The sequence below is a fragment of the Nothoprocta perdicaria genome, unplaced genomic scaffold (genome assembly GCF_003342845.1).
Source record: "Nothoprocta perdicaria isolate Ctin4 unplaced genomic scaffold, notPer1 scaffold_57, whole genome shotgun sequence".
Classification (NCBI taxonomy): domain Eukaryota; kingdom Metazoa; phylum Chordata; class Aves; order Tinamiformes; family Tinamidae; genus Nothoprocta; species Nothoprocta perdicaria.
In genome coordinates, this window is record NW_020455832.1 from 1748277 (window position 1) to 1773876 (window position 25600).

General features: G+C 39.9%; 1 protein-coding gene across 1 annotated transcript in view; it reads left to right on the plus strand.

The window, feature by feature from the left end:
* Positions 1-25600, plus strand: part of NRP1 (neuropilin 1) — a 109684-nt gene that overhangs the window by 46654 nt on the left and 37430 nt on the right. Inside the window, 3 exon segments of the mRNA XM_026048763.1 lie at positions 2235-2462; positions 10185-10340; positions 12923-13089. Coding sequence (XP_025904548.1) covers positions 2235-2462; positions 10185-10340; positions 12923-13089 — 551 coding nt within the window.

Genomic DNA, 25600 nt, shown 5'->3' on the forward strand with positions numbered 1-25600 from the left:
TGGTTTAAATGAAATGAAAGATACTTTTGAACATGAAGACAAAAGATTTTCTGGCTTAATGGCACCTCCTACAAGGAATAAATGAAACGATTTCCACAATCATCTCTCTTTCTTTTACACCTTGTTTTGCCTGCTCTCCCTCTTTTCCACCTTATCTCTTTTTCTRTATTTCATACATACACAGACATACAATTTCTCCATCTCAGAAGTATCTACTCTGATGGGCCTCTTTTATGGCAGGACTCAGTGGAGTTCCTTGTAGCATCAGAGTAGATTTAATTCCTGCAGTTTATTTACAGTGTCTTTACATCTGAAAATAGCTTTATTTCTTGCACCAAACTGTTTTGAACAAGCAAGGCAGTATTGAGATGCCATGGGTGAGCATAGGGAGCCCAACAATCTTGTCCTCACAGAGCCAGATTTTGGTTATATTTAATAAGCAGTAATGAGCCTGGCTTATGTTTTCTATTGCATCTATTATTGGATTCCAAGAGCAGTACCGAGCACTTCCTGCTATGAATGGTGTGCTCTGAGGTTATTTTATCCTGGAACAGCAGCTACTGGTGGGGGTGAGGAGCAGCAACCAGAATACAACCCTTCCAAATATGACAAGAAGRTAAGGGAATGACAGAGAGAGAAGAGAAATATCCGACTAATGTATAAGGGGGAGATTTAATTAAAAGCAAAATGCAATTTCCCAAATTGTAACAGGTCAGGTTATGTGCCCATTAATATCTACCTCTTCCAAAATATGCCATGATGTGTTCTGAATATTAATTTGATAGCTCAACCTATCAGTGTCTGCTGAAGGACAAAAATACCTGAGTTGACTGGATTCCTTCAGATTTCTCTCTTGAATACTAAATTTACTTGGGAGGTGGCCAGATCCGTGGGGAGTAATGTTTGGCACATTCGCAAGGAAAACATTTTCTATGTTGCAATAAGAGTATTCATATATGCAACAAACCAGACTGTTTTCCATCAATGAATTGTGTTAAGCCTTGGAAATCTGCTAAGGTTGCTGACTACAGTCTTTAAGAAAGCTGGGCATCCTCATCTAAATTGAAAGCTGCCACACAGACACATAGCCCAGCACCAAACTGTTGCAAAGAAACACTTTTATTTTTCTTCTGTGCCATATCTGAAGAGCTTCATCTGAGCCATCCTACCCAAACTCCCCAGACAGCTGTTATCCCCCAATGCTCCAAATCCTGTAACTCACTTTCTGTTACATTGAGAGTGTCAAAAGGCAGAGGGGCACGTCGCWGGCCCAGGGTGGGGAGGTGTGGGCAGTTCCTGCGGCTTGCTCTGAGCACACCTGCAGGTGCAGAATCCAAGGAGAGGTTTCCTGAGGGACCTAAATAAAGGAGAAATGCCATCTATCAGCAAGACATGGACTCTTTAAGAGTCCCATTTAAGACCCGTTTACTGACGCATCCATTGATTTTGCCTTTTATACCTTGGCTTCTCCATTGCCACTTCCCTGCTCAACCAAGTGCAGTGTTTGGAGGATCCCATTATGCCACGGTGGGGACATGGGGGAAAGTCAGTGTGTCAACATTGACATTAGGTGACTTCTAGTAACACTGCCTGTAATCACACAGTTTATCATGCCTGCACTAACAGCAACATTTTACTGGTGCACCTGTGTCAACACCACTCAGAGTGAGTCACTCACCCTTGGTACATGTACGAATTACCTTTCACATTTAGTTTGTCAAGGAGGCATAGGTCACATCTGGCAGAGTTACTGAGTCAGTGCTCCAGGAATCTGAAACCACTACTCCCTCTACTGAATTCACTCACCCGCTTTCCTAAAATGTTCTATTTCACCAATAAAAGCCTGTCAGCCAGAAGATTTAAAGATTTGAGCTTGAAGGGGCTATAATTATTTCTCTAGGGCTCTGTCGAGATTTCTGCAGCTTACATTTTCATTGTTCCCACATGACTTTGTATTTGTCATAATTTCTTCTAGAGCTGGTACAAGTTTTCATATTGTTCCACACAAATTGAAAATTGCAGATCACACAGTATATGTGAATTGTGCTTTAATACCTGACTRTCAATAATAGGAACAAGCTGGCTGAGTGATTAATACAGCGATTAAAATGAKGTGTTTCATTGGAAAGCCACCTTCGTTGCTAGAAAGACAATATGACCAAATTTGTTTTCCAGCTAACTACTTTGCTTAGTAGCATGCTGTTAACTTAGGTATTTTTCTCTTTCTCTTCTAGGACCTGAATGTTCCAGAAACTTTACTTCATCAAGTGGAGTGATAAAGTCTCCTGGGTTCCCTGAAAAATATCCCAATAGCCTTGAATGCACTTACATTATCTTTGCACCAAAGATGTCAGAGATTATACTGGAATTTGAAAGCTTTGAACTAGAACCCGATTCAAATACTCCAGGGGGAGCATTCTGTCGCTATGACCGATTGGAAATCTGGGATGGATTCCCTGATGGTAAGAGAAAAATGGACTGTGATGTGCATAGCCATTACTTTATAGTGGGYTGCAGCAGGCATATTCTCATCTTTTTAAATGTCGGAGCAGAGAGGTCCGTGTTTGATTTATGTGAGATGAGTTGAATTAATGAGAGAAATATATTGTAAATTAATTCAGTAAAGCATATTACAGTGTGAATTATTTTTTAATGAAATATGCTTAGTTTTGAGCAGTTGGTTTAGGGAAAGAATCTGCTTTCATAAGTAATATGAGATGGACCTGTGCTAAAATAAACATGTGGAAATCTTATGAGGGGCACCCAGACTTCTGAAGGCAATACCTGAATGGTGTCCAGGAGTTTCCTACAATCTGGTTTGGGTTTACTGGTTTAGCCCAAACTAGGCTTTAGGCACAACCCCTTTAGCTTAGAGCCCAGCTCTGAAATCAGAGAATTTCTTTACCAGAGCAAATATGGCATCTGTGCAACTCAAATCATAGACACTAAATGATTACCCAGCTCAATGAGCAGCGAGCCATTCAGCAAGCTTGGACTCACTGCAGGGCTCCTCTTACAGCAGTATAAGCAAATCCAAAGGTCTTGTCTTAATGTGTTAATTTATAATCTCCACTGACTAGCTGGGTACACGTGCCAGGCTGCCAGCTGGATACCCTTCTGCTACTTCTTTCTTTGCCATTTCAGTAATTTTCCACTTAGTTGTTGACCCCACTTGACCTTGTGCTTAAATTCATTAAGTGCATATCTAGATACCAGCTACACCGATGGAGCCATTTCACCCACTGCCTAGGCTTGTGTCCCTGTTTTGCACTGACCCTGATGCACACAATAGCCAGATGATTTCTTCAGCTTTTCCTATATGGCAACAGGTCTGTGATATCCAAGTTCCCTCCAGCTGGGACAGTTGTAGAGCATTTCTCAACAGATGCCGACTGAGGGTCCAGTCCAGTAGATGCTGTTAAATCTGAGTACCTAATCTCTCTGGTGCCAAATGTCTATTCAACCTGTACAAGCAGCAATGTTTAACCAATTGCACTTGATGCCTTTTTTCAGCATCTCCATGTACAAGTTGATAAAGAGACGCACCTTGTAGATCTTCTTTCTTTTGTAACTTGCAACAAAATCCAGCAAGTCAGGCTTCATGTCAGTTGACAGTGCTCAGTTGTGCTGAGCACTAATTAAAGCTATTTCCGTTTTCTGCTGGTATGATAGCCCATTTTAATAGATATTCTCTTTGCCTTTATTAACAGCAGTGACAGTTTCTTCAAACGACTAATCCTATATTAATATTTCATTTAAATGAAAATATGTACGTTTAAGAACATATTTTAATAACATGTTTAAACTGCCTATTTGCCTAGATTAATCTWCAGTATTGTTACAATTAAAGATTTTATGGATGCAGCAGTTAAGTAGGTATCTCCTTTTCTACATGTCAGTTTTTCCTTTTATTTTACATGCTTGTGTTCCTTTAGGTTTAATAAGTTTATCATGGCTTTTCTAGCACTCCAGTTTAAAAAAAAAAAAAGCCATAACAGTAGTAGAAAAATGATTTAGTATTTAATTCCTCAGTTAGGAAAACAGCATTGTAATAATACAATAATGACATCTGGAACATTTAATAATAGGTTTATTTGTATACAGGCCAAATCTTTCCAAGCTAGATTCCAGGACAATTTGGATTTAAAATGACATATGAAAAATGATCCAATCAATCAATTTATGTGTAACATTATCAGAAATAAATGCATTATTATTAGTGTCAGAGGGTTCCAAAGTGGTAATTTTCTGGTTTCCAAAAGTGACTGAGGCATAAGAACAATTAGCAATGTGCATTATCAGCCTTCCAATTCCCTCACAGACTATCCAAACCCAAACTGATCCTGACATCCAGTACATTTACACATTTGTAAATACTCATCTAATTCYGTAGACTAGAAAGAAATATTTCCTTATACACAACTTGTTGGAGCTTGTCACAGTCCTAGAAAAATGCTTGATACATGATTCACTGTAGCATGATTTTGCAGCCAGAAGTTTCTCTCTCTTGCTTAACTTAGCACTATAAGGGCAGAGAGGACGTCATTGCTTGTGCATAAATATATCACAGGATGAGTACTAGGGAGGGAGAAAAACTATTTCAACTGAAGAACAAAGTTGATACAGGAAACTGAAGATAGAAATTAAAATAAATTTCTAGATATCTGAAAGAGAGAATCCAGATAATCTTAAAAAAAAAAAAGGGAGAAAGAAGCCAAAATAAATCTAATTTGCATACAGATGGAAGTAGTAAGTTTCTGCAAAAGATTAGATATTATAGTTGCCTTCAACAAARGGACACTCACCCAGACCTTTGCCCCTACTTTCCTTTAGTGTTTGAAAAAATATTTTGACGCTGCAATCTATTTTATTAACTAAAACAGTGCTAGGGCATCTGTGCGGGGTTGTCTCTACTTCTTAATTGCCAGCACATTTCCTGGAGCTATCTTAGCCTGGGTCAACCTGCAGTTTCCCAAGCAATTGCTAGGCGCAGTTTGGAGGACAGTRAGCAGAGCTTTGGGCATGGCCATCCTGCTCTGGAGCACAGAGCCATATGGAAGGGAGCAGTGCCATGATGTTAGTCTGCCCAAAGAGCCATCCCTGGCCACTGGCCACAGTGTTTCRTTTACTCATATAGATATAGCCATCAAAAATTAAGCTATTTTGCTTTGTTAATCTTTTCTGCTAATTTAAATTAATCTTTTTTTGCTGCACTACTGCTTACATGCCCAGTTATATTAGATGATAAATCACCCATCTTGACACATTTCATTTAAACATAGAATAAAACAAGGAGTCCTACGATTAATGATATGGTAGATATCAGCATTTAACAGCAAATCAGTGCACAAAAAAGGAGTTTTATATTTTGCTTTGGTTTACTATAAACTATTCCTTTTAAAATGTATKAAATATATAATATACACACACATATATATGCCAATATATTTCTCTACATACCTATATATACATATATATATATATATACATATAAATCTGTAGCTGCACAGCTATGGTTTGCAGAGATGGTGCCAAACATGGTGAGAGGTTTGGCAGAGGGCAGATGTAGCTGCAGTCCGGATTACCTGGGCAGTCCCCAGACGCTGTCTCTCAGTGCCAAGTCTCGGTCATGGTTTGAGCTGGGCACTGCCAGTCCCACCATCCTCAACAGGAGAGAGCAGCACTTCCTGGCAGGTCTATCTTAGACATCTGGTTTAGGATGGTCCCTTGGAGGTGCTAATCTCGTTGACTATAGTGGGAGCTCCCGGTCACTAGCTCAGTAACACAATATCTAAATTAGAGCAGATGAATCTCACTGTCAAAAGTTTTTATCACAGAATTTGGTGAGCTACAGACACTAAAGATTGTCAGGAACTGAATGTGTTGTTTTCAAGAAAACATGGAATTGTAAAGCATTTTTTTTCTCTTCCTTGCCCTCCAAAAGCAATATATATATAAATATATATATATACATACATGTTCTCTTAAGTGAAGTTTCAAAATGATGTTTAAAAGGAAATGTCAAAATCAGCATGCCTCCACTTACATTTTGCTTCTTCCTCATTGACATTTTCCTGACGGAAAACTATTTTCTGTTGGAAGATTTGCCAGCAACTGCAATGATCATTTGTGCAGAAGTTAATCCTGAAATGCTCCTTTACAGTGATGAAGTCCCYAAGTCTACCTAGTTATCCTTTTAGTGGATTGAATCTGGCAAGTGCTGGGTACTTGCACCTTGATTTTGCAAAACACTTGCYTATCTTTGAAGCATGTGAGTAGTTGTATTGACTTCAAAAGGAATTCTCCGGGGACACTTATGTGTCTGAAGTTAAGCAACAGTCTTAAGTGTTTTGCTGGTTCACGAGGGGAATGGTAGGCATGTTGTTCAGAAAAGCCTCAGACCGGCACTTTGTTTCTGCATAACTGCATGCCAAAGGCACCCTTTGGTCTCTTCTTTCATACACAGCAATTAGTGAAACAAGCCCTGTTGGAGATTATTTGGGAACTACAGGTGCATTTTGTAAATATGCAAAAACAGGACGATGCTTTGAAGAAGATAACAGGTGGAGTTGGAACAGGGGAATAAGCAGATCACAGAACAGAAATGTGGCATTTTGCATGAATAATCTAGACACCAAAAACATCTTTCCCCAAGGCACAGATATACTTGCCAGCCTTGGCTGAGAACAGTCTATTGATGACTTTGAAGAAAAATAGCCCTCTCAAATCCAGGACTAGCTTAAGTGATGAATTGCACATATTCATCACTCAGCTTTCTTTGAAGCTCTATAGATTGTCTACTAGGGGCTCAAAAGTAATTTAAAGAAGTTTACATATGGTTTGAGAACCACAGGCTAAGTATTATTGCTCTGGTCAATACCAGAACTGCTTGCGCTGAATTATAGAACAAAAAAGGAACACTTTACTTCAGTTGTTAACATCAATGCAAATRGAGGTTGCTGTTAATCTAGATGTTGTTGTGGTTGCCTTCTACACTCTTGTGAGAAGCTGTTAAGGGATAAGAATATATACAAGCTCGATATAAGTGACTACTGGGCTGCGAGGACAGAATTCATTTTGCAAGACTTTTCTCTTAAGCACCCTTAACTATATGCAAATGTTTTGTCAATAAGAATCACATTGCTTGGAAAACACTGTTTACAACACCCTTTTATAGACCAAGTGTAAAATTCAGTGAAATGTCTAGTCAATGCACCACTTGCATTTTAGAAGTCTGATATACTCTTGCTTTTTTTAAAATTGTAKTACAAAATATTTCCACTGGATGTGCAAATATGTATTCCAATGAGTACTACAATTCCATGACAATAAATTTTCTGTTTAGTTAAGAGGAGAAGCTCTAGATTAGTAATGCAACATATTTTTATGCCAACAGTTGTCATGAGCAAAAGTGAAGAGGAATTAGTAAAGATAAGATTTTTGTTTAGTTTTAAACCATGAGCCATATTGTGTAGATAATATAAACCAGATTCTGTAATCATCACATGGACATACTCAAAATAGTCCAAGGATTTCTTTTAGTTCTCAAATAAATAGACTCTGTGTTTCAGAAAAGCTTGCAGTTGCCCCTCCATCTTTTACCTTAGGAGTAACTGAGTTCTCCACTGCTACATGCTATGCCAATGGAGAGAGGAGGCAAAATCCCAGACACAGCTGGAGCATGGGCTGGAGCTGCCTGGCTCGGAGAAATGTCTCTGTTAGGTGGTGCTAGAGCTAAATTTGAGCAAGGACATTTCCAATTGACACTTGTTCAGAGTAGACTCTCCAGGGGGAAGCCAAAAAAGCAACGTGATGGTCTGCCCACRACACCACAAATTGCTCTTTCGATCTCACCACATTTCTCTGCTTGCTCTCCTTGCATTCCCATTTTGACCATTATGGTCTTGCATAGCAGTGTGAGAATTTATGAAACTCCAATTAATAAAAAGGAAGAGTCAGGAAGACACTACAAAAAATAAATAAATAAACAAACAGCAGTAGAGTTGACTCAGGCAGCCAGCAGTATAATGTCCTGGATAATTGCTCAGACACTGTCCTCCACACTGCACTTTTTTGATGTGGTGACACCTGAAACATCACACAATTTATTATCATTCAGAAGTTTTCAAGACTTAAATGGAAAAACAGGAGAACTTTCAGTGTGTTAGCTATTTATATAATGCGAATAAGAATCTCTATTTCATCCAGTTCTGCTCCGATCAATACCACATTAGCTTGGTAGGCTAAGGTTTACATGTTGTGCAAAAAATTCAATACCTCTTTGTGTCACATTCACAAACTTCTTGGCTGCTACATCTACACAAGTCAGTAAAGAGAATAGTACCATGATAGCAGGGACAATCTTTAGGAGGCTGAAATGCAGAATCAGTAAATGCTACTTAAACATTATAAGCCAGTGAGTCATGGGGAATCTTAAAGCCTGTCTGCTTTAAACAAAGTTCTCTTCTGTTTGCCATTTCAAAGAGGCCTTCCCTGCAGCAAATGGGAGGAGGGAAGCTCAGAGCACTGTAGCATGGTGGCCTCATCCTCACGAGACTCTTGAAGTTCAGAGCATGATCGGCAGCTGTAATGGTGAGGGGCCATCATGGGAAAGGGCAGGGTCAGAGCTGTCCGCGCATCCAAAAACTGGAAAAAAAAAGAAATGACAACTGGGGCAACTGGAGCCTGAAGGGAGGGTGTTACTTTATATTTTTGAAAAGACAGTAATGCTAGCACTCCAGAATGACGACTTCATTCAGATAATAGAGCCATAAAGCTTTAATGATTTCCAGTGTTAGAAGGAATCTAGCTCATATCCTCTGTAGTGTGTTTCATTCCAGCAATGCCGCATTGAACAACCCTGGTGAGAAAGGCKTGAACTGGCAGGTATCTTAAATGCCATGAGATTGCCAAGGCCACTGAAGACTAACCGTGGCCAGAACATGGATTGAAAAATATATGCTGGCAGCAAGAGCTGTGTCATCTGAGCTGCTTCGTTCCGACAATGCTGGGGCTGTACAGAAATATGTAGCTTATATAATAAAGCTATTCCAAATTGGAACTGTTTTAAATGTTGGAAAAGGCCAGTAAATGACTACAAATTTATGTTAGCTGGGGATTTTCTTTGAACTGTGAATAATCAGGATATATAAACATTTTATATTTTAACTGAAAGTTAAATTGGCTTCCTGGAGAAATGATGAGGTGTTAATTTAAGTCTGAAAAGCCAGTGGTGTAAGCATTAGAGTGATGTCTTATGCTTAGTATTATGATTGACTTTTCATGGGATTTAGTGTTATCTGTTCTTATTGTTTGTAAGCACAGATGTATCACYACTCAACAGCCTAGGGACCTATCTGTAGGGAATGCTTAAGTGCTAGAAGGCCACATATGTTGGTTGTGAATTGACTAGTTTAATTAAAGGAACAGATTATCTCAGTGCACAGGCAATCCAGGAAAAAATATAAAGAACTGGTTTATATGTTATTAACAGGCAGAGAGATCATGTATGTGTGTGTGTCCTGTGACAGAGATATACTTACGAAATCCTTGCTCTTTTTAATGAATTAAGATTTTCCTCAAGACTTTTTTTTTACAATATCCTTGAATACTGAGCATACGGGAGGAAGATCCTTGGGAGTGTGCTGAAAGTCTGAATAGGAGAGTATGAAGGGCTCATTGCRTCAATACGAATGCAAAATATTTTTTTCTAAATTTGCTGTGAAACTAGCAGATTATTTGCAGCATTGGCCATAAATCCTGAAAGGGGCTGTTCGARCCCTTATTCCCAGAGTTCATGGTGTTCAGCATCTTGTAAACCTGTGGGTAAATTGGACTATTCAATGTCCTTATCATAACTAGGTGCTTCAACCACACTTTGGAAAACACTTCTGCTGCTTTACACATGTAATTTTGTGCATCATTGCTCACTCTGTGCACTTTAAAAGGCATCTTTTTAAAATCTAGTTCTTTACCTCTTTGGAGGTTTGTGGAGTGCCACCTCTAACATGGAAGTGAGACTTCCATGGTAGGATAAGCAATTTATTGTTCATTGCTAAGTTATTGGCAAGATTGTGATTTTAAACCATTGAAGAGGTTTGCTATTTCCTGCCGAGGGAATCTCTTTAGGAGGCTATTGTTGGAGGAGAAGAGGGGGTTAACTATTATATTTTGTCTCTTTTCAGTTGGCCCKCACATAGGGCGTTATTGTGGGCAGAACAACCCAGGCCGCGTTCGCTCATCCACAGGAATTCTGTCAATGGTATTTTACACCGACAGTGCAATAGCAAAAGAGGGATTCTCAGCAAACTACAGTGTGTCACAGAGCAGCGTATCAGAAGGTCAGTATTTGTCCATCCTGCAGAGTTCCTTCGAAAATATTCTCTGTTATGTCTTCTTTCCCACCAGGTAGCACATGAAACTTTAAAGAAACCTTAAATAAATAAGATGATGAGGAAGGCTGGTTTTGTTTTTCCTTTTCTTTGCAAAGAACAGCTGCCCTTTGAAAATCAATGCAAGAAGCAGATTTCTCCTCAGAGTTCTATTTCTCAGTATTAGCAGGAAGAATTATTGTAAAACACTGTGCTGTCCAAGGAAACCAGGAATGCAGAACAACTGAGAGGTTGCATAAAAACAATGAAGTATGGACAATGAATGCACTATCCAAGCTTTCTTTTATTACATGGAATAAGCTTTGATGATTGATTTTTTTTGAGTAAAAAGAATGCTTTTAATATACACGGTCTTGTTAAACCGTTTCATAAGCCATTTAAGCTCTGTTCTCTGTCTCCGATTTTTCTCCCAGTTGCCTCATTTTCATGCTTATCCTTTGGACAGAGAATGGAACCAAGTGAGGGAGGAGCAGGAGGAAAATGGGCAACATTATGCCGTTTCTTTGCCAATTTCCTTGCTTTGCTTGATGATGAAATACTTGAACTTTGAATCAAATTCTACTTTTTGTGACTTACTGTCCAGATTCAGACTTGCCCAGATTTAATATACTCGTTTAGTCAAAGAAGACTAACTAGAGAAATAAATCAGTTCGATTTTCTTGAAATTGAAGGGAGAATTGAAATTCTCAGTTCTTTTTCTCCACCTCCTTTCTGCACTCACCTCTCCAACACCTCCTTGTAAACATGTAGTTCAGAGGAGGGAACAGGACGTACCCCAGCCTCTACACATGAGCTACCTCAGATGGTACCTCTGCCCAGTTTCTCCTCAGGTGCTGCTGCTTCTGCCCGTTCTTTAGCTAGCAGAGGCAGTAGGGTCCCTATGGCCACCTGCTCCATAGTCWTCCTCCCACTATTCTGTAGAAGAAACATGCTGGAACCATTATTAACAGCATTTGCTAGGCCGAATGCCTTCATCTCTTCAACAGGTGACTGCAGAACAAGAGAGGCTTATGTATGTGCACACTAATTTCCTCAGCGGTGAAACCTGTTTTAACTGATAACAAGAAACATTTTCTATGAGTATTTTCTTAAACAGAGGAACGATTCTTCTAACTTGATTTCAGCTACGTTTGGTCTTTGTGTTGTTAGCATAGAGAAAGTCACCTCCACAGGATAACTCAGCCTCTCTCTGACACATCAAAGGCCTCAGGAGGCACCTGTCTCTCTCCCCAGATTATAGGGGAGAGGCCAACATTTCTAGTTCAGACTGGACAGCTTATTTTAGACATTACAACTCCCACCTAGCATGTCTTGAGTCCTTCGTTGTGGCTTATGGCTCTCCTGATTTGAAGTGGAAGTTTACTTACTTTGACTGTTACCCTAAAGTAGCTAAAGTAGGGCCTTAACACCAGATAATTCACATGTGGGGCACTCTCACTACAACTCCTATGAGACACCTATGTAACATTTCCCTATGGAAATTTTTGGTTCCCCTTTAAAAGTTTTCAAGAATATTATTTCAGAGTATTTCATTTTTTCCATGAAAAATCAGAACTTCAGTTATTAAAAGCTCATTGGCCACATTAGTCTTTTATTTGATTATCTTAAATTTCCAATGGTAATATATGCTAATATACACTGGAGTGTGAAGTGCCCCAACTGAAATGTAGGCACATGTCCTTTTCTTCTGGCCCTGTAATGAGGATGGTAAACTTCTAGCAGAGGGTTTCATATAAGCAGCTAGGTATGAGGATCTGCCTACAACTACTAGCACTTGTTGCTTCCGAGGGGGCTGGAACTTTAATTTTTGAAGACACGAGAGAAGAATTTAATCTCTATGCCCTATCAGTCTTTGAACTCAGTGTAYTGACTAGACTGTGAATTGCTTCTGAATTATATGGGTAATTTTTGTGTCAACAAAAAGTGATTGGATGGGGATGATCAAGTCATTTAAAATGCAGCACGTTACAGAAGAGACAGTAATTCCCTTAGATCCTTAGTCCGGATACTTTTTTTTTCCCTTGGTTTATTTCCTTCCACTGTCCAGGATCCATCCAAAGAGAATAGCTGTATTCTTAATATTTTTAAAATATTTTATACTTTATTGTATTATAGTATATAGTTTTAAAATAAAAATATATATTTTGTTGAATCCTCTAATTTGTCTTTCCTACTTTTGTGAAGAATTGTAGGTTGAGCATATATTGGTTTATATCATGAATCCACAAAAATGCTTGTGCTACCCTAGAAAAGAGAAATCTATTGTCCTATATTGAAATGGCTACAATGCTGGGCTAAAAATATTTGTATAGGATTATTACTGCAGGAATTGCCATGGCAACTCAAATGACAGTATTAAGAATGAGACTATAAGCCCAATACTGCCTTACTTAAGAGTTGCTAAAGTATTCAAAGTCATATAAAAATAACTTCTTTAGATATTCATATTCAAAGCAGGAAAATGTTCTCATTATTCAAAGTCTAAATCAGAAAGCTGACCATGGTAATGATGGTAATTTATTTTTCTTCAGATTTCCAGTGCATGGAACCACTAGGTATGGAGTCAGGAGAAATTCACTCTGACCAAATCACTGTCTCCTCCCAGTACAGCACTATCTGGTCTTCAGAAAGGTCCCGACTAAATTATCCTGAAAATGGATGGACGCCAGGGGAAGATTCTAACAGAGAATGGATACAGGTAAAATGATAATGTTTTAAAGATATTATTAATAATGCCTGTGGAGTACATTGAATGTTGACAATGCAAAAGAAAGAACAAAATACAGCAAAGGACTTCTATATAATCTAAGAATCGTTGTGAGTGAATAGCTCACATTCCCTATTAGACACACACACACACACAGACTGACTCCCAGAGGCATAAAAAAAGAAAAGGTCAGGAAGATTAATTCTTCTGCTTCCCACGTCTATTGTTTTTTCAGTCTTCTGGGCACAAATAAGAGATTTTGGTTTAGCGGAAAAGTCAATATTAGTTTAACATGCACTTAAAGTGGAATGTCCCAGTAAACTGAGTATGTGCTGTGTCTCCAGCTGATTATAGTTAAGAATTAATATGTGGCATGGTGTTTTAATGCACTCGGATTTCACCTTAAAAGACCTAAGTCCCTTCTAGAATATGTCACATATGACATGAATTTACGAGTCTCTGTGTAGCAGCTCTTCCATACCATTAGAYATAACATTCTCCATTAGGATTGGCTGTCTTGGCTTTGTTCTGTTAATGTAGCAGAGATCCTGCAAACACTTGTGTCCGTGAAGAGTCTTCTTGAGTTCCATCAGTCAATACTTGGGCTTTTTACAGGCCTGTTTCTTGAACCGACTGAAATTTTCATATGAATTATTGTTTACAAATAACTATCCTAATAGGATAATTAATTAATTTCATTAGAYGAAAAAAACAGAGATTTATCTTAACTACATAGGTTGAGTCACACTTCTTCATTGTGAGCAAAATTCTATTTGTATTGGCAAAAACTGGGAGAAAGTCTTGAGCACATTAGAAAAATAATATTAATATTGAAAACTCATTTATATATTTTAAGCATTCCTTTTCTTCTGTTGCTTTCTATAGGAAATTACTAACTGACATATAAAAACAATGCATCATTAGCCGTCAATAAAAATGGTCACTTTGGTGTTTCCTGTGAGGTCTGCTGTCTGCAAGAAAGCTTAAAAACATGTTGAGTAGTAGTTAGCAAAGGGAAGAAAGGGGGCGGGGGGGAAATCTTTCGTTTCTGATCCTTTGCACACAATGGGACTCTCAGGTGTCCTGCTCTGGCGCCCCTACACATCCTGAGCTCTTGACAACTTGATAATCATGGCTGAAGGACCTAATCAGGCTCCAGAGTGGCAAAAAAACTGTTGATCCTTTTCTTCCCTTACTTAGGAATAACTGTTTAAATCTTCCCAGTCTTATCTAAGTGCTAGGCTTGTTATTAATCATTGCTGTTTGAAATCCACGGAATGCCTGTGGAAAAAGGGTGGAATGCATCAGAATCGAATTCCATGTGTTTCATCTGGACATATGGCTGCTGATCCTTCTTTCTCTCTCTCTTTCTTTGTCTCTCTCTTTCTTTCTCTCTCTCTCTCTTTCTCTCTCTCTCTCTCTTTCTTTCTTTCTTTCTTTCTTTCTTTCTTTCTTTCTTTCTTTCTTTCTTTCTTTCTTTCTCTCTCTCTCTCTCTCTCTCTGACTCTCTCTCTTTTCTGCTGTCACTTATGCATTTATTACTAGATAATCAAAACAAGAGAGACAGTCAAATCTCATTTGTGTTCTCAATGTGCTTATTAACTTTATTAAGTTATGATAAATACATAAATATATAGGGCTTAATCCTTTCACTTAGAACTAGATCTCTCTGAGAAAGAATTTCAAATGACTTTTTTAATCATTAACCTTTTTGATGATAAACACAACAGAATCCAAGCTACTCTGGTGTTTATGTTTAGAGCAGCTGAAAATACTTCAAACCTCCTCATGAATTTCTCAGCCTCCTCTGAAGGACACTTGGGACTGAAGCAACCACCAAGCATAGTTTTCAGCAGCTCAGATACCTCTGGCTGCCACATCAGCTGTGAAAATGATGGAGTCCTTCATAGTCTATGCTGCTCATGCCACATCTCCAGCCTACTTCCTCCAATCCTAGCTTTGCAAGACACTGCTTGAACTGTTTCCCTCTCTTTCCTTGGGGTCACAGAGCCCTAAGGCATCTTATGTGTAGCCCATAGCCAAGGCTGAGGGAACAGCATCCCTGAGGATGACTTTGTTCTAGAGCCAGTCCAGGCTGTAGCAGTCTTCACTGCAGAACTAGGTCTTTTTTTCAAGACTGACCTACTAAATTCTGTGTGAAGATTGATGAAATCTGCATGTTTTATGCTAACATGCATGTTGCAKCATTAAAGCTATTAATTGTCCTCGTCACTCATCCTGTGTGAGGCATGTTGGTTTGGGGCTGAGGTATGCCATCACCCAACTTGTGCAAGGGACAACACGTGAACTCATCTTTGGTTCCACCTGTGTCAGGAGAATATTATTTTTTCTAAATATTTACTATAGTTTAATTTAATGATTATTTAACCCTCCAAAAATGTTCTAGATGCTTTTATGTTGAAGTCAACTGACAGACATGAGATAGGTGCTAAGCACTTCAGACCATCAGGGACCTCAGTAACAGGGTCCTTGCATGTAAGAACCAAAATATATAAAGGCTTGACACAACGGGCAGGGATCACACGTTGCAAGTCTGTACCAGGATAAAATATTGAAATCCTATGTTTCTTCTGTATAAATATCCCCAGGAACAGACACTCAACTCCATAACAGCTTACAGACAAACAGCTAAGGACATGCACCTAATAAAATACCTTGAAATTATCGGTTGAAAAAACTCGTAAGATTTTATAAACGGAGGAAAGCCCTGGTTAAGGGCTTTCTGAAGGACAGAGGTCACTTCGTTTTGTTCTGTTCCATGTGCTACTGTAAACTCATCATTTACGTGATGCATTTGTTTTTAGGCAGTTCAACATAATTAGTTTTTAGTTGCACAGTGCAAGAGCTCTAGAAAATACTCAACTGCAAAAAAACAGGCTGACAGATACAACTATGCCAAATATGGAACTTTTAAAGCGGAACTGCTTTCCTTCCTGCATGTGCCATTGTCTGAGAGACAGAGATTTTGCTTATGTCAGAATTTATTAATCTTTCCATAATTGCACATTCCCCATACCTTCACACACACTGCAGCTGGTTACATTGTGGTCTGCCTTCAAACACTGCATATGCATATGCAGTTTGGTCGTATGTATGAGATACATATCACATATCATGCATGGTCGTGCATGGGCAAGGTGGCTTGAAAATTCATGGCTAGTTTTCTTAGTGTGTCATTTTTTGTGTAGGGGAAATATTACAGTTCTCCTTTCCCTTCCTTTTACCCCTCCCTTCAAGGTTRATGTTTTTGCTAAGACTAAAGAAATAGAAAACCTCAGTTACGTATCAGCAAAGGGAGATTGGTATCTGCAAGGGACGTCTAGAGGGCATGCAATATGATTGTCTTGTTTGAGGTGTTGACGTCTTTTGTTCTTTTGGACCATTTCACTGAAAAGAATTAGGAAAATAGTGGTTGCTTGTAATGGATGTGCATGAATTCCATTTGTGGACGTTAAATCCATTCTTTGGTGGAAAAACTAGGTTGCTCCTTTGGCTGGCAAGATGCTGATTCCTAAATTTGTCTGAATGCCACCTACCTACCAGACACTGCTAAATGAAAGYCGTCTGTCCTTTTCTTTCCTTGTTTGTTTTGAAAWAAATGTCAAAGCTTAGATTAAAAATATCAATAGTGCAATCTCACCATAAGTCTGCTTCATGCTTTCTCTTATGGTATTTGTGTTTTTTTACTCTCAAACACACTTTTTAAAAATTGCTCAATGAGCTTCAGGTGTGGAGTGACTCCATAATCGGAAACAGAGTCACTCTAGATTCAATTTCTTCTTTAATAACACATTAATAAAGTCTGTGGGTTTTCTAATATGAATGGAGTAAAAAGAAAAGGAATGCAAGGCAAGAGTTGCTAGAAATAAACATGAAGTTTGTTTATGCCCATGTGGGATGTTATAAGCCCCCCAACCTTAAGCTAAATCTACTTGTTCATTACACTTATGCTTCACACACTCWGCTACCTTCAGTGTGAAAGAGCATAATTTAAAATAAAAAAATAAAACCCTTTAATTTAATCAAGAGCAGGGAACTGCCATTGAAATATAAGTCATTGTCCCTCATTAACGTATCCTTTCACAGGAAAAATAGTATAGCGTTTCCAGTTCTGTAATCTGAACAACAAACATGTTAATAGGTATCAATTACCAGCCAGTTTCAGGACTCAGAACCAGCAAGGCGGCCAGTGCGAGGCTTTCACATCTGGTTTTAGTGAAACTGTTCCTGTCTGTGGTATTTAAAATTTAAAGAACTCCTGTTATTGTGCAATTGGGAATCCTAGGGGAGTACAATGTTAATGAAATCCATAACGTGCACGGATTTTATGATTGCATTTTCAAGGCATGCCTTCAGAAGGGACGACAGATTTCTGACATGGCAGCAGTAATTGTGTTTTTACAGAGTAGATTTAATGTTCACGTTTAAGAACAGCAGTTATATTTACGCTCATGTGAAAAGTAACATGTGAAATCCTTATATTCGGGGAACGGCTTGTGTTTTGTTTTGAAGCTGTCGCACACGAACTGTGGCCGGTTCCTCAAGGCAGGCCCRGGCGCAGGGAGGCACCGAGAGCCCCTAGGGCAGCTCTGCTGGGGCCACCTAGACACGTGGCCGACTCTGGAAAGAGCCCGTAGCCRGATCGGTGTGTCCAGCCCGACACACTCGGGACCAGCCTGCGTGTGGTTTTGGAGGGAGACTGATTGCTTGCTCGCGGGGTCACCGCTAACCCGCATTATCATCAATCCTTGCAGCGGCGCGGGCCGCAAGCCCACAAYGAACAACACCTTCCGCGCGCTTCTGCTGCATATTTTCTATCAAAATGTTTCTCCTAATGCATTTAACACAAATCTCTACCCTCCCACCGAGCTAGATGATAGTTTCTGGGTGATGCGATTTTTCTCTCCTTGYGTGATGCTGAGTGAGGCCTCCAACTCGGCTTGCTCCTAGCGCACTCTCTTCAGCTCGCATCATGGCTGTGGCTGGACAGATTGGCAAATATAGGTTCCTATAGCTGGTGAAAACTTGGCAGTCAGGGCATAAAAAGCACCGAGCTGGTATAAAAACACTCAGCCTGTTCCAATTCACTTCACTTTTAAGGAGGTTGACATTGCCCTCAGGTAGACATGATGCTGCGGAATGGATGTTATCTGTCATTCTGCAGCAGAGCTGAGGCCACACAGCTCGGATGAGCTCCATACTGTGCACTCCGCCTAACTGGACAGCAAAAGCTAATTTGTAGCACGCAAAAAAATAGCTATTTTTTCAGCAGACACAGATGTAGCACCAGTGGCCGGACACTGGCCTGAGCCGGAGGCTTTGCAGAGAGGGCAGGTCTAGTCTGACCTCGCCAGCCTCTCTGATGACTCTTCTAGACCCTTTTCTGCACCCCTTGCTTTGGCACCGATGACTCTTTCATAGCCATTTCTAGACCTGTCTTGGCTAGGAGTGTCAGCTGATCTGGTGTAAAGTTATTCCTCTGTCCCCCACAGCACCAGGGAGGAAGACCAGGGAGAGGGGAGAACGAGTCTGGGAGATCCTGCTCACCTTCACTGATTGAAATATCAGTTGTTTACTTAACAGCAACTCTTCCGCGCATGGAAAACTCACTCCCCTTGATTTAAAATACTTCTGTGTACATAGACACCACTTCATCAGCATGAGAGGGACTTCCAAAATGGAATTGGCCTCCCGCATTTGTCTTTGTTCGCTTACATTGGCGGTAACCTGCATTCTGCACTGCTTGGTCCTGGAGAGGTGGAATCCAGAACATGCATCACTGCTGCAAACTGCTATATAGATTAATACAGATTTATTCCTGTAGGAAATTTGAAAATAATTGCAGTTCATCATCTGGTGTCTCAACCTTTTATCTGTGTCATAGCTTATTTCCTTATCAAGTATTCACTTTAAAATGTAGTTGGTATTTACATAGGCTGCTGCACAGCACATTTATTTCGTTAGCAGGTTTATTCTTATATCAAGCAGTTGCTTAGGCTGACTTTACTGAGCAAGCTTATCTAAAAGTTTCACATGAAAGCTCAAGGAACCGCAAGTCAACAATGCCGATTATTTTTATTATTTTTTCTGTTTCTTTTGGAGTTTGAGATTGCAGTAAAGGGTATCATATTACTGCATATAATAATGTGAAACCTCAACTTACAAGTTCTCTGAGTCTTTAAAGGACTGCCTGAGAGCTGAAGTTCACAAGCTTTAAGGTGAGGCTTACCCATCATTAGGGAGTACACGGACTTGAAAGCACAAAAGCTGTCACTTCATCTTCTCTGCCATTTTAGAATATATGCTATCATGTTTTTGGTTCATGTCATTTTACAGTTCGTAACTGCACTCCAGAAATTATAAAAAAAAAAAAAGTTAGCTTTGTGTGGAGAAGTGTTACAGTTATCTTATGGTCTTAACATACATTTGCACATGGGTAAAGAATGACAAAAGAATATTCCTTTCTGGAAATCACAGCCACTACAGACTGTGACACAGTGCAGAACTGGGGTTAATTGACCCAGCAGGATRCATTCGTACCTTTATTTGTTGTGACGTGGGAATAAATGGTACCATTTCACAAAGGCAAGCACTGAAATCACGCAGGAGGGAGAGGAAGGTATAAAAGGACTCTACAAAGTATGAAGTTTTTGATTATTCAAAGTGCTTTAAGAGCTATTTTAGTACCAGAAATTTCCCAGCCATAGATTTATCACTCAGGGGAGGCTGAAGGGATGCTCGGAGAACTGTTCAAAACCGCTGGCAGCCTTATTGCTCCAGAAGTGCAGGTGCAAAATGCGTCGGAGAAGCAAATCCCCTCTGCGTGTCTCTGACACGTTTCAGCGGCAGCCTGAATGCGGAGGGGAGCCCTGCGTGGCTCCGAACAATCCCGCCCGCGACAGATGGAGGAAGCAGGACCCCTCGGAGCCTCCACCGGCGGCCTCCTCAGTACAACCGGTGCAGCTCTTGCAGGGGATGCATTAGGCAGAGGGCTGGGGTACTGGTTCGGAAGGCTATAATTACCTCTGCAGCGGCGGCCCCGGCCAGCCCCGCAGCCCCGCCACGGCTGCAAGACAGATGGCCCCTTAGAGCTGAGATAGCGAATTAAAAATGTGCCCAGGAAAAGCACCGATTCAGCAGCTACTAACGTGATTTTGCAAATTTATCTTACTTTCACTGCATAGTTGGTTCCGGGGGGGGGAAATAAAAGTTTTTAATATACTTTTAAATTAAAACCCACCTTTTAAAAAAAGAAATTCAAGTTTTTTGCTGCTTTCTTTCACAGAAACTAAAGTCACTTAAAAGCAGCTAATTGGGACAACATTTTTCATTCCCATTGCAGTGAAATATTTCACTGAGTACTAAATGATTCTTCTTTCTCTCTTTTTTTCCCATTCACTGGATCTGCACGTTTTGACTTGTTCAAAACATTTTTTTATTGTCTGCTGTTTTTAACTGCCATTGAACCAAAGGAGTCAGTTGTTTGTGCCCTTGTGCTCTGGAGGGGCACAGTCCTGCAGGTGCTTTGCAGAGCCCGTGAGGACTCGGGCAGCCTTGCCCATCCAGCKACTACCACATGCACACACACAGATCTTCTGTAGCAGTCACAGCTTTCTGCAGATACAGGAAAAGTATCTCAAAAAGAGKTTTTTTTTGAATCCAGCAGAAATAAATTAATCTACAGGACTAGGCAGGTGCCAAAATGAGCAAGAGAGGGCTCAAGGCTAGGCACTAAACAGCAAAGGGCAGTGGCTGCAAGCACAGTTTGGGGCAAGAACGCACAGCTGAGGCACGTCAAAATAAGCATAGCTGTTGCTGAGCTAAAGGTCCTGRTTCTCTTGGAGCCAGTCATGTGTTGAGGATGATAGGTGTATTGTCAAGTGCTCTGCAGAAACAGATGTGCTTTTTCACTCGTTCTTTCCAGAGCAGCATAGTGGTATCAAGCAGAAGAGCCCTATGGGTCCATTGCCATCCCTGCGTCCATGATTCAGTTTTTCTGTTGCTGAGCTATTATTTACCTCCCCTGTCCTTGTGTTATCCTCTTTTCTGTCCCAGATAATTCTGCTGTGCCCATTAGGTGACATTTTCACAGCAGTAGCAAAACAGGTAAAGTGGAAGGATAAATGAGATTTCCTCCAAGACGTAAATACCTCCCCTTCAGGAAGCAATTTGTCTTCCTCCCACAGAAAAAGAAGAAAAAAAAAAAAAAAAAAAAAAAAAAGGACAGATAATTCCATTTTTGCTTCCCTCTAATGCTTTTATTCAAGGTTAGAAAAAAGTATCTTCAAAAAGACATCAGTGTAAACCTAATAGCTATCTGATAAACAAAGCTTACTAGAAGAGAAAACACAGTTGACCAAACATTAAACTGAGGTTTGGTTCATCTGTTTTCAGGAATAACTGGCTTCTCATCAGAGAAGGACTGTTTACACATAACTTCCAGCAACCAGCTGCACCTATGGAGTCTGGTCTTTCTCTTCCCTGCAGCCTCCTGTGCTGAAGATTTTGGGCCACATTCGTTTCTGGTGTTGATCCTCTGAAGCTGCTGGAAAGACTAATTTGTCCTATCACATATAAAGCCAGGGCATATTTTAACTAGTCATATGCAGGTTGTACCTTATTGTAATACTCCCTAAAGTGGCTTTCAGACTTGACACAGACAAGAGCAAGCACTTCCATTGCGAATTCTGTGAAAATCAAACTCTGGACTGAAGGGTCAGCGTAGTACTGAATAATTCTAAAATGCCCTTTTCAGGCTTAAAAATTAACTATCCGTAGCAGTGTTACTCCCTTTCATGATGTGCTTAACTAAGAATATACATCSTGTGTTTATTTTAAATAGCAGTGGCACTTAAAAATCAATAGCTTTGCCCTTTGCAAAGCTGGAGATAGCACGACTTTGGAGGTAGGCAGCAYAGCGGGGTGCGAACCAGGCATGGGTCTTTGGCCAAGAACCCTGAAAAGGAGATCGTGGAGGCTGAGCAGCTCTCCCAGGTTCTCTCCAACCATGGACAGGGAGATCTCCTTGGGAACCACTAGCTGGACCCCTTTCTTTCCCTGCTCTGGCCAGGAACCACGAGAAGTTCCTCCAAAGCACACCCAGAGGTTTTTGATCTGTACATGACAAGGGTCATACTAAAGAAGTGAAGCGATGCTTGCATATTCTTTGTCTTTCATTYTCCTCCTCACGGTTACAGTGTGCTCACCACACTGGCTAACTACAGCTACCTGACGGTTTTCTGGAAGGGAGCAGAAACTCGTATTTTTAAAATGAAGGTGACTTGTTTGGTGACCCAGTAGTAAATTAAAATCATCATACAAAATGTGTATGAAATAGAAAATCGAATTTTGGTGCAACTAAACTGACAGTTCCATTTAACAGAGAATAAATGAATGCAGACTCCTGTGGATGAGTGACTGATTTAAAGAGACTGTGCCGATTTTCCAAGATGAGAGAGCTGATCGCAAGAAAATACATATATTTCTACGTGACACAGGTTATACACCTATTCGAATTGCCAGTGAAATCAGACTTAAGAAGGATTAAATCTTAGACAGTGACAGTCTTTCCCATTTTGTTGCTGTGTCTGATAGAAAATAGCAAATTCCAGTGATTTCAGTGGAGCTCTGTGGGGATGAAGTGACGGCACAGTCAGGTTTACACCACCAAGGCCTGAGCCACTAGAGCTGCGGTTCCCCACGGTATATCATACTGTCACTTACCAGTTTCTACTGGATTAGAATGTGTGTGTGGAGAAAGGAAGAAGCAGAGGTGATTTCTGTGTGTTTAGGCATGGKTAATATTCTACTTGCATTCAAATGCCAAAATGTATTACCAGTCAAGGTCCATTGCCTGCGTCCTCCSATTTCAACAGGACAGCAGCTGGCAAAACCATGCCAGGGAAGAGCTTTATAGGCAAAATTCCATGTTTTCTGTGCAAAGCCCCGCTATTCACATGTGAAGCAGCTTGACAGGGAAGCTTTGGGCTCCTTGTTTTCCATTTGTGAATGTTAGTTGCTCCATACACTGCAAGGAGAAAAGTCCTACAATTATCCCCTTCTCTCAGAAAAGAGTGATTCTGCAAGTATTGCTATAGAGTTTCCCTTTTCTATAGATTCTAACACAGATTGGGGACGGTTACATTGAAACTGCACTAAATAGTTGTCTTCATTCCAGATCAGAGGATTAAGCTCAGGTTTGAAATTAAATGTAAATTACAAATAAGTATTCAGAAAACGTTAATTAAAAGTATTACGTTCCTGATTCRTTTATTGCTCAGCAAGGGTTCCTAAGTATCTTAGCTGGAGAAAGGGGCCATTCACATTCCTCCTTTTTCTGACCAAGTCATTGTAAATGTCTTAGGTTATCCATTTGCAAGTTAATGTGGTGCTGAAGCAAAGGTTTTCATTTTAAAGAAGTAATATTTCACAGCAAGATATGCTCCTGCAAGATGTAAAACAATCTTTTTCTAAAGCATTGGGAGTTAATCAGCCTTTCYCTTCATTGCTACAGAGAGGTTTCAAATGGCATAAGATGCTGATTACTTAGATTCCGGAGTCTATAGAAATCCCAATACTATTACATTTTCCTCTCTTTGTTATCAGAGTTTATTGTGCCTTGGTGTTCAGGTTTTAAGTAGCTTGCAAGCAAAAAAATAAATTAGGAAGAAGGTATTTGCTGAGTCTTCTGAATAGCAGTTGTGTTGCATCAGAGCACTGTAAGGAGGCTTAAGGTGGAGCTTGAAAATGAATAGCTGGAGGATCAGTCCCTGTCACTGCGTGTGCAGTGGCCTCTTCTCATGAAATACAGTTAGCCCGTTTCAGGAGAGCATTGCATTGCCCTTGCTTTTAAACCRAACTCCTTCAAAGAGCCACATTAAAAGTGTCCCACACAGCTAAGGCCCAGCGTTGGCGATGCTTCTCCCAGCCCACTCGCCGCATTGCTCCTTCCCATTTGATCTTTATAGTTTCCATACTGGAGCGATTTGGTTTGCTGAATTCTGGAAATGCCTCCAGTTGAAATGCTAGTGTATTAACCTGCTGTACTGAGTCTCTTTTGTTTCTCTTTACCAGAGCGCTGCTTGCCAATTTTTACAACTACAGCAGATTTTACTATTCAAACAGAACCAGATGGAACACCAGTTCAAAGAACATGTCAGAATTAAATATTTCTTTTTTAATTAGTTGCTTCTGATTTATGCAAAAAAAAATTAACATAAGAGTGGGAGAATGTGCCATGAATCCAGATGCAACACAGCCCACACAAGCATTATCTTTTCTCTGTTAGACACACAGAGGCCTTTTCTTTCATTTTTTCTTGTCTTTTCTTTTTTCTTGTTTTGTTTTTGCATTTCATTTTTCTTACACTTTACGCATTTTTGCTTTCTCCAAACAGCACCATAAGGTTGGCTGAGGTTCTTTTATGTCTGTCAGTCGTACTTTTTCCTCATTTTCTTGCATTTTGTCTGCTAGAAACTGGCTGACCTACCTCAAAAAAATTTTGCTGTTCTCAATACTGCAATTGCAGCATCAGTATCTCAGTGTGATAGCCTGCTTTGAATCAATCCCTTACTTTCAGATGGGGAAAGCTTTTCATTTACTTTTTTTTTTTCTGATAAAAAAAACAGGATTTGGACAGAAGGCTAAGACTGTAAGAAATTTTTCAACTGCTAAAGAAAGTTCATTCCCTCTCTGCTGCCAAGTGTTCCTGTTTCTTTGGCATGAATGTCTGTGCATCTTTCTCTTTCATACTTTTCCCATTTTTGCCAATTCACATCAATATCAGTTCAGTAAAGTGTACCAATTTAGGACAGTTTCTAAGCAGAGACTAGAAGCTGAGCATGTGATTAGATGTTTTCTCTTCTGGGGCCGTTGGGATGCTCCTGTCAAGGTCAATGAGAAAGACTTCAGTGACTCAGGAGAGTTCCTCCTAACAGCAATATTTTCTCCTCATTTTCTCTATGGAGCTGCCACTAATATCCCTGAGAATTTTGCATGGAAATCTGAAATGGTTTACAGCTTTAACTTTTCACTTAAATCCCAGATAAATGTTTACATCATGCCTTTAATCAAGGCACTGGGCTATTGTGATGGGCACATATTTCAAGCACAAGGACTACTGGAAGTAATTTTCCTCCAAATTAATGAAGCTTCCTTCAGAATTTCTACTGAAGTCTGTGCCACTTTTATTTAGCTTTGCARTGCTTTCTACTTAAAGGTCAGTGCATAAAGGAGCTAAGTGATAGTTGTACATAAATTACGGAATAATGTGACTAGTCAAATCAACAGCAACACCTAATAAGAAATATAGTCTGTACTAATGAAAAAGATCAACTGCTGCTTAATTAAAATATTTGATAGAAGAACAGCAAAGCAACACAACAGTTAATCTGGCTCAGAGCAGTGTATGCTATCTAGGGAAATGACACAGTCCTCCAAAAATATTTACTTTGGTAGGTTGTGTCAAGTGATGGATTATACA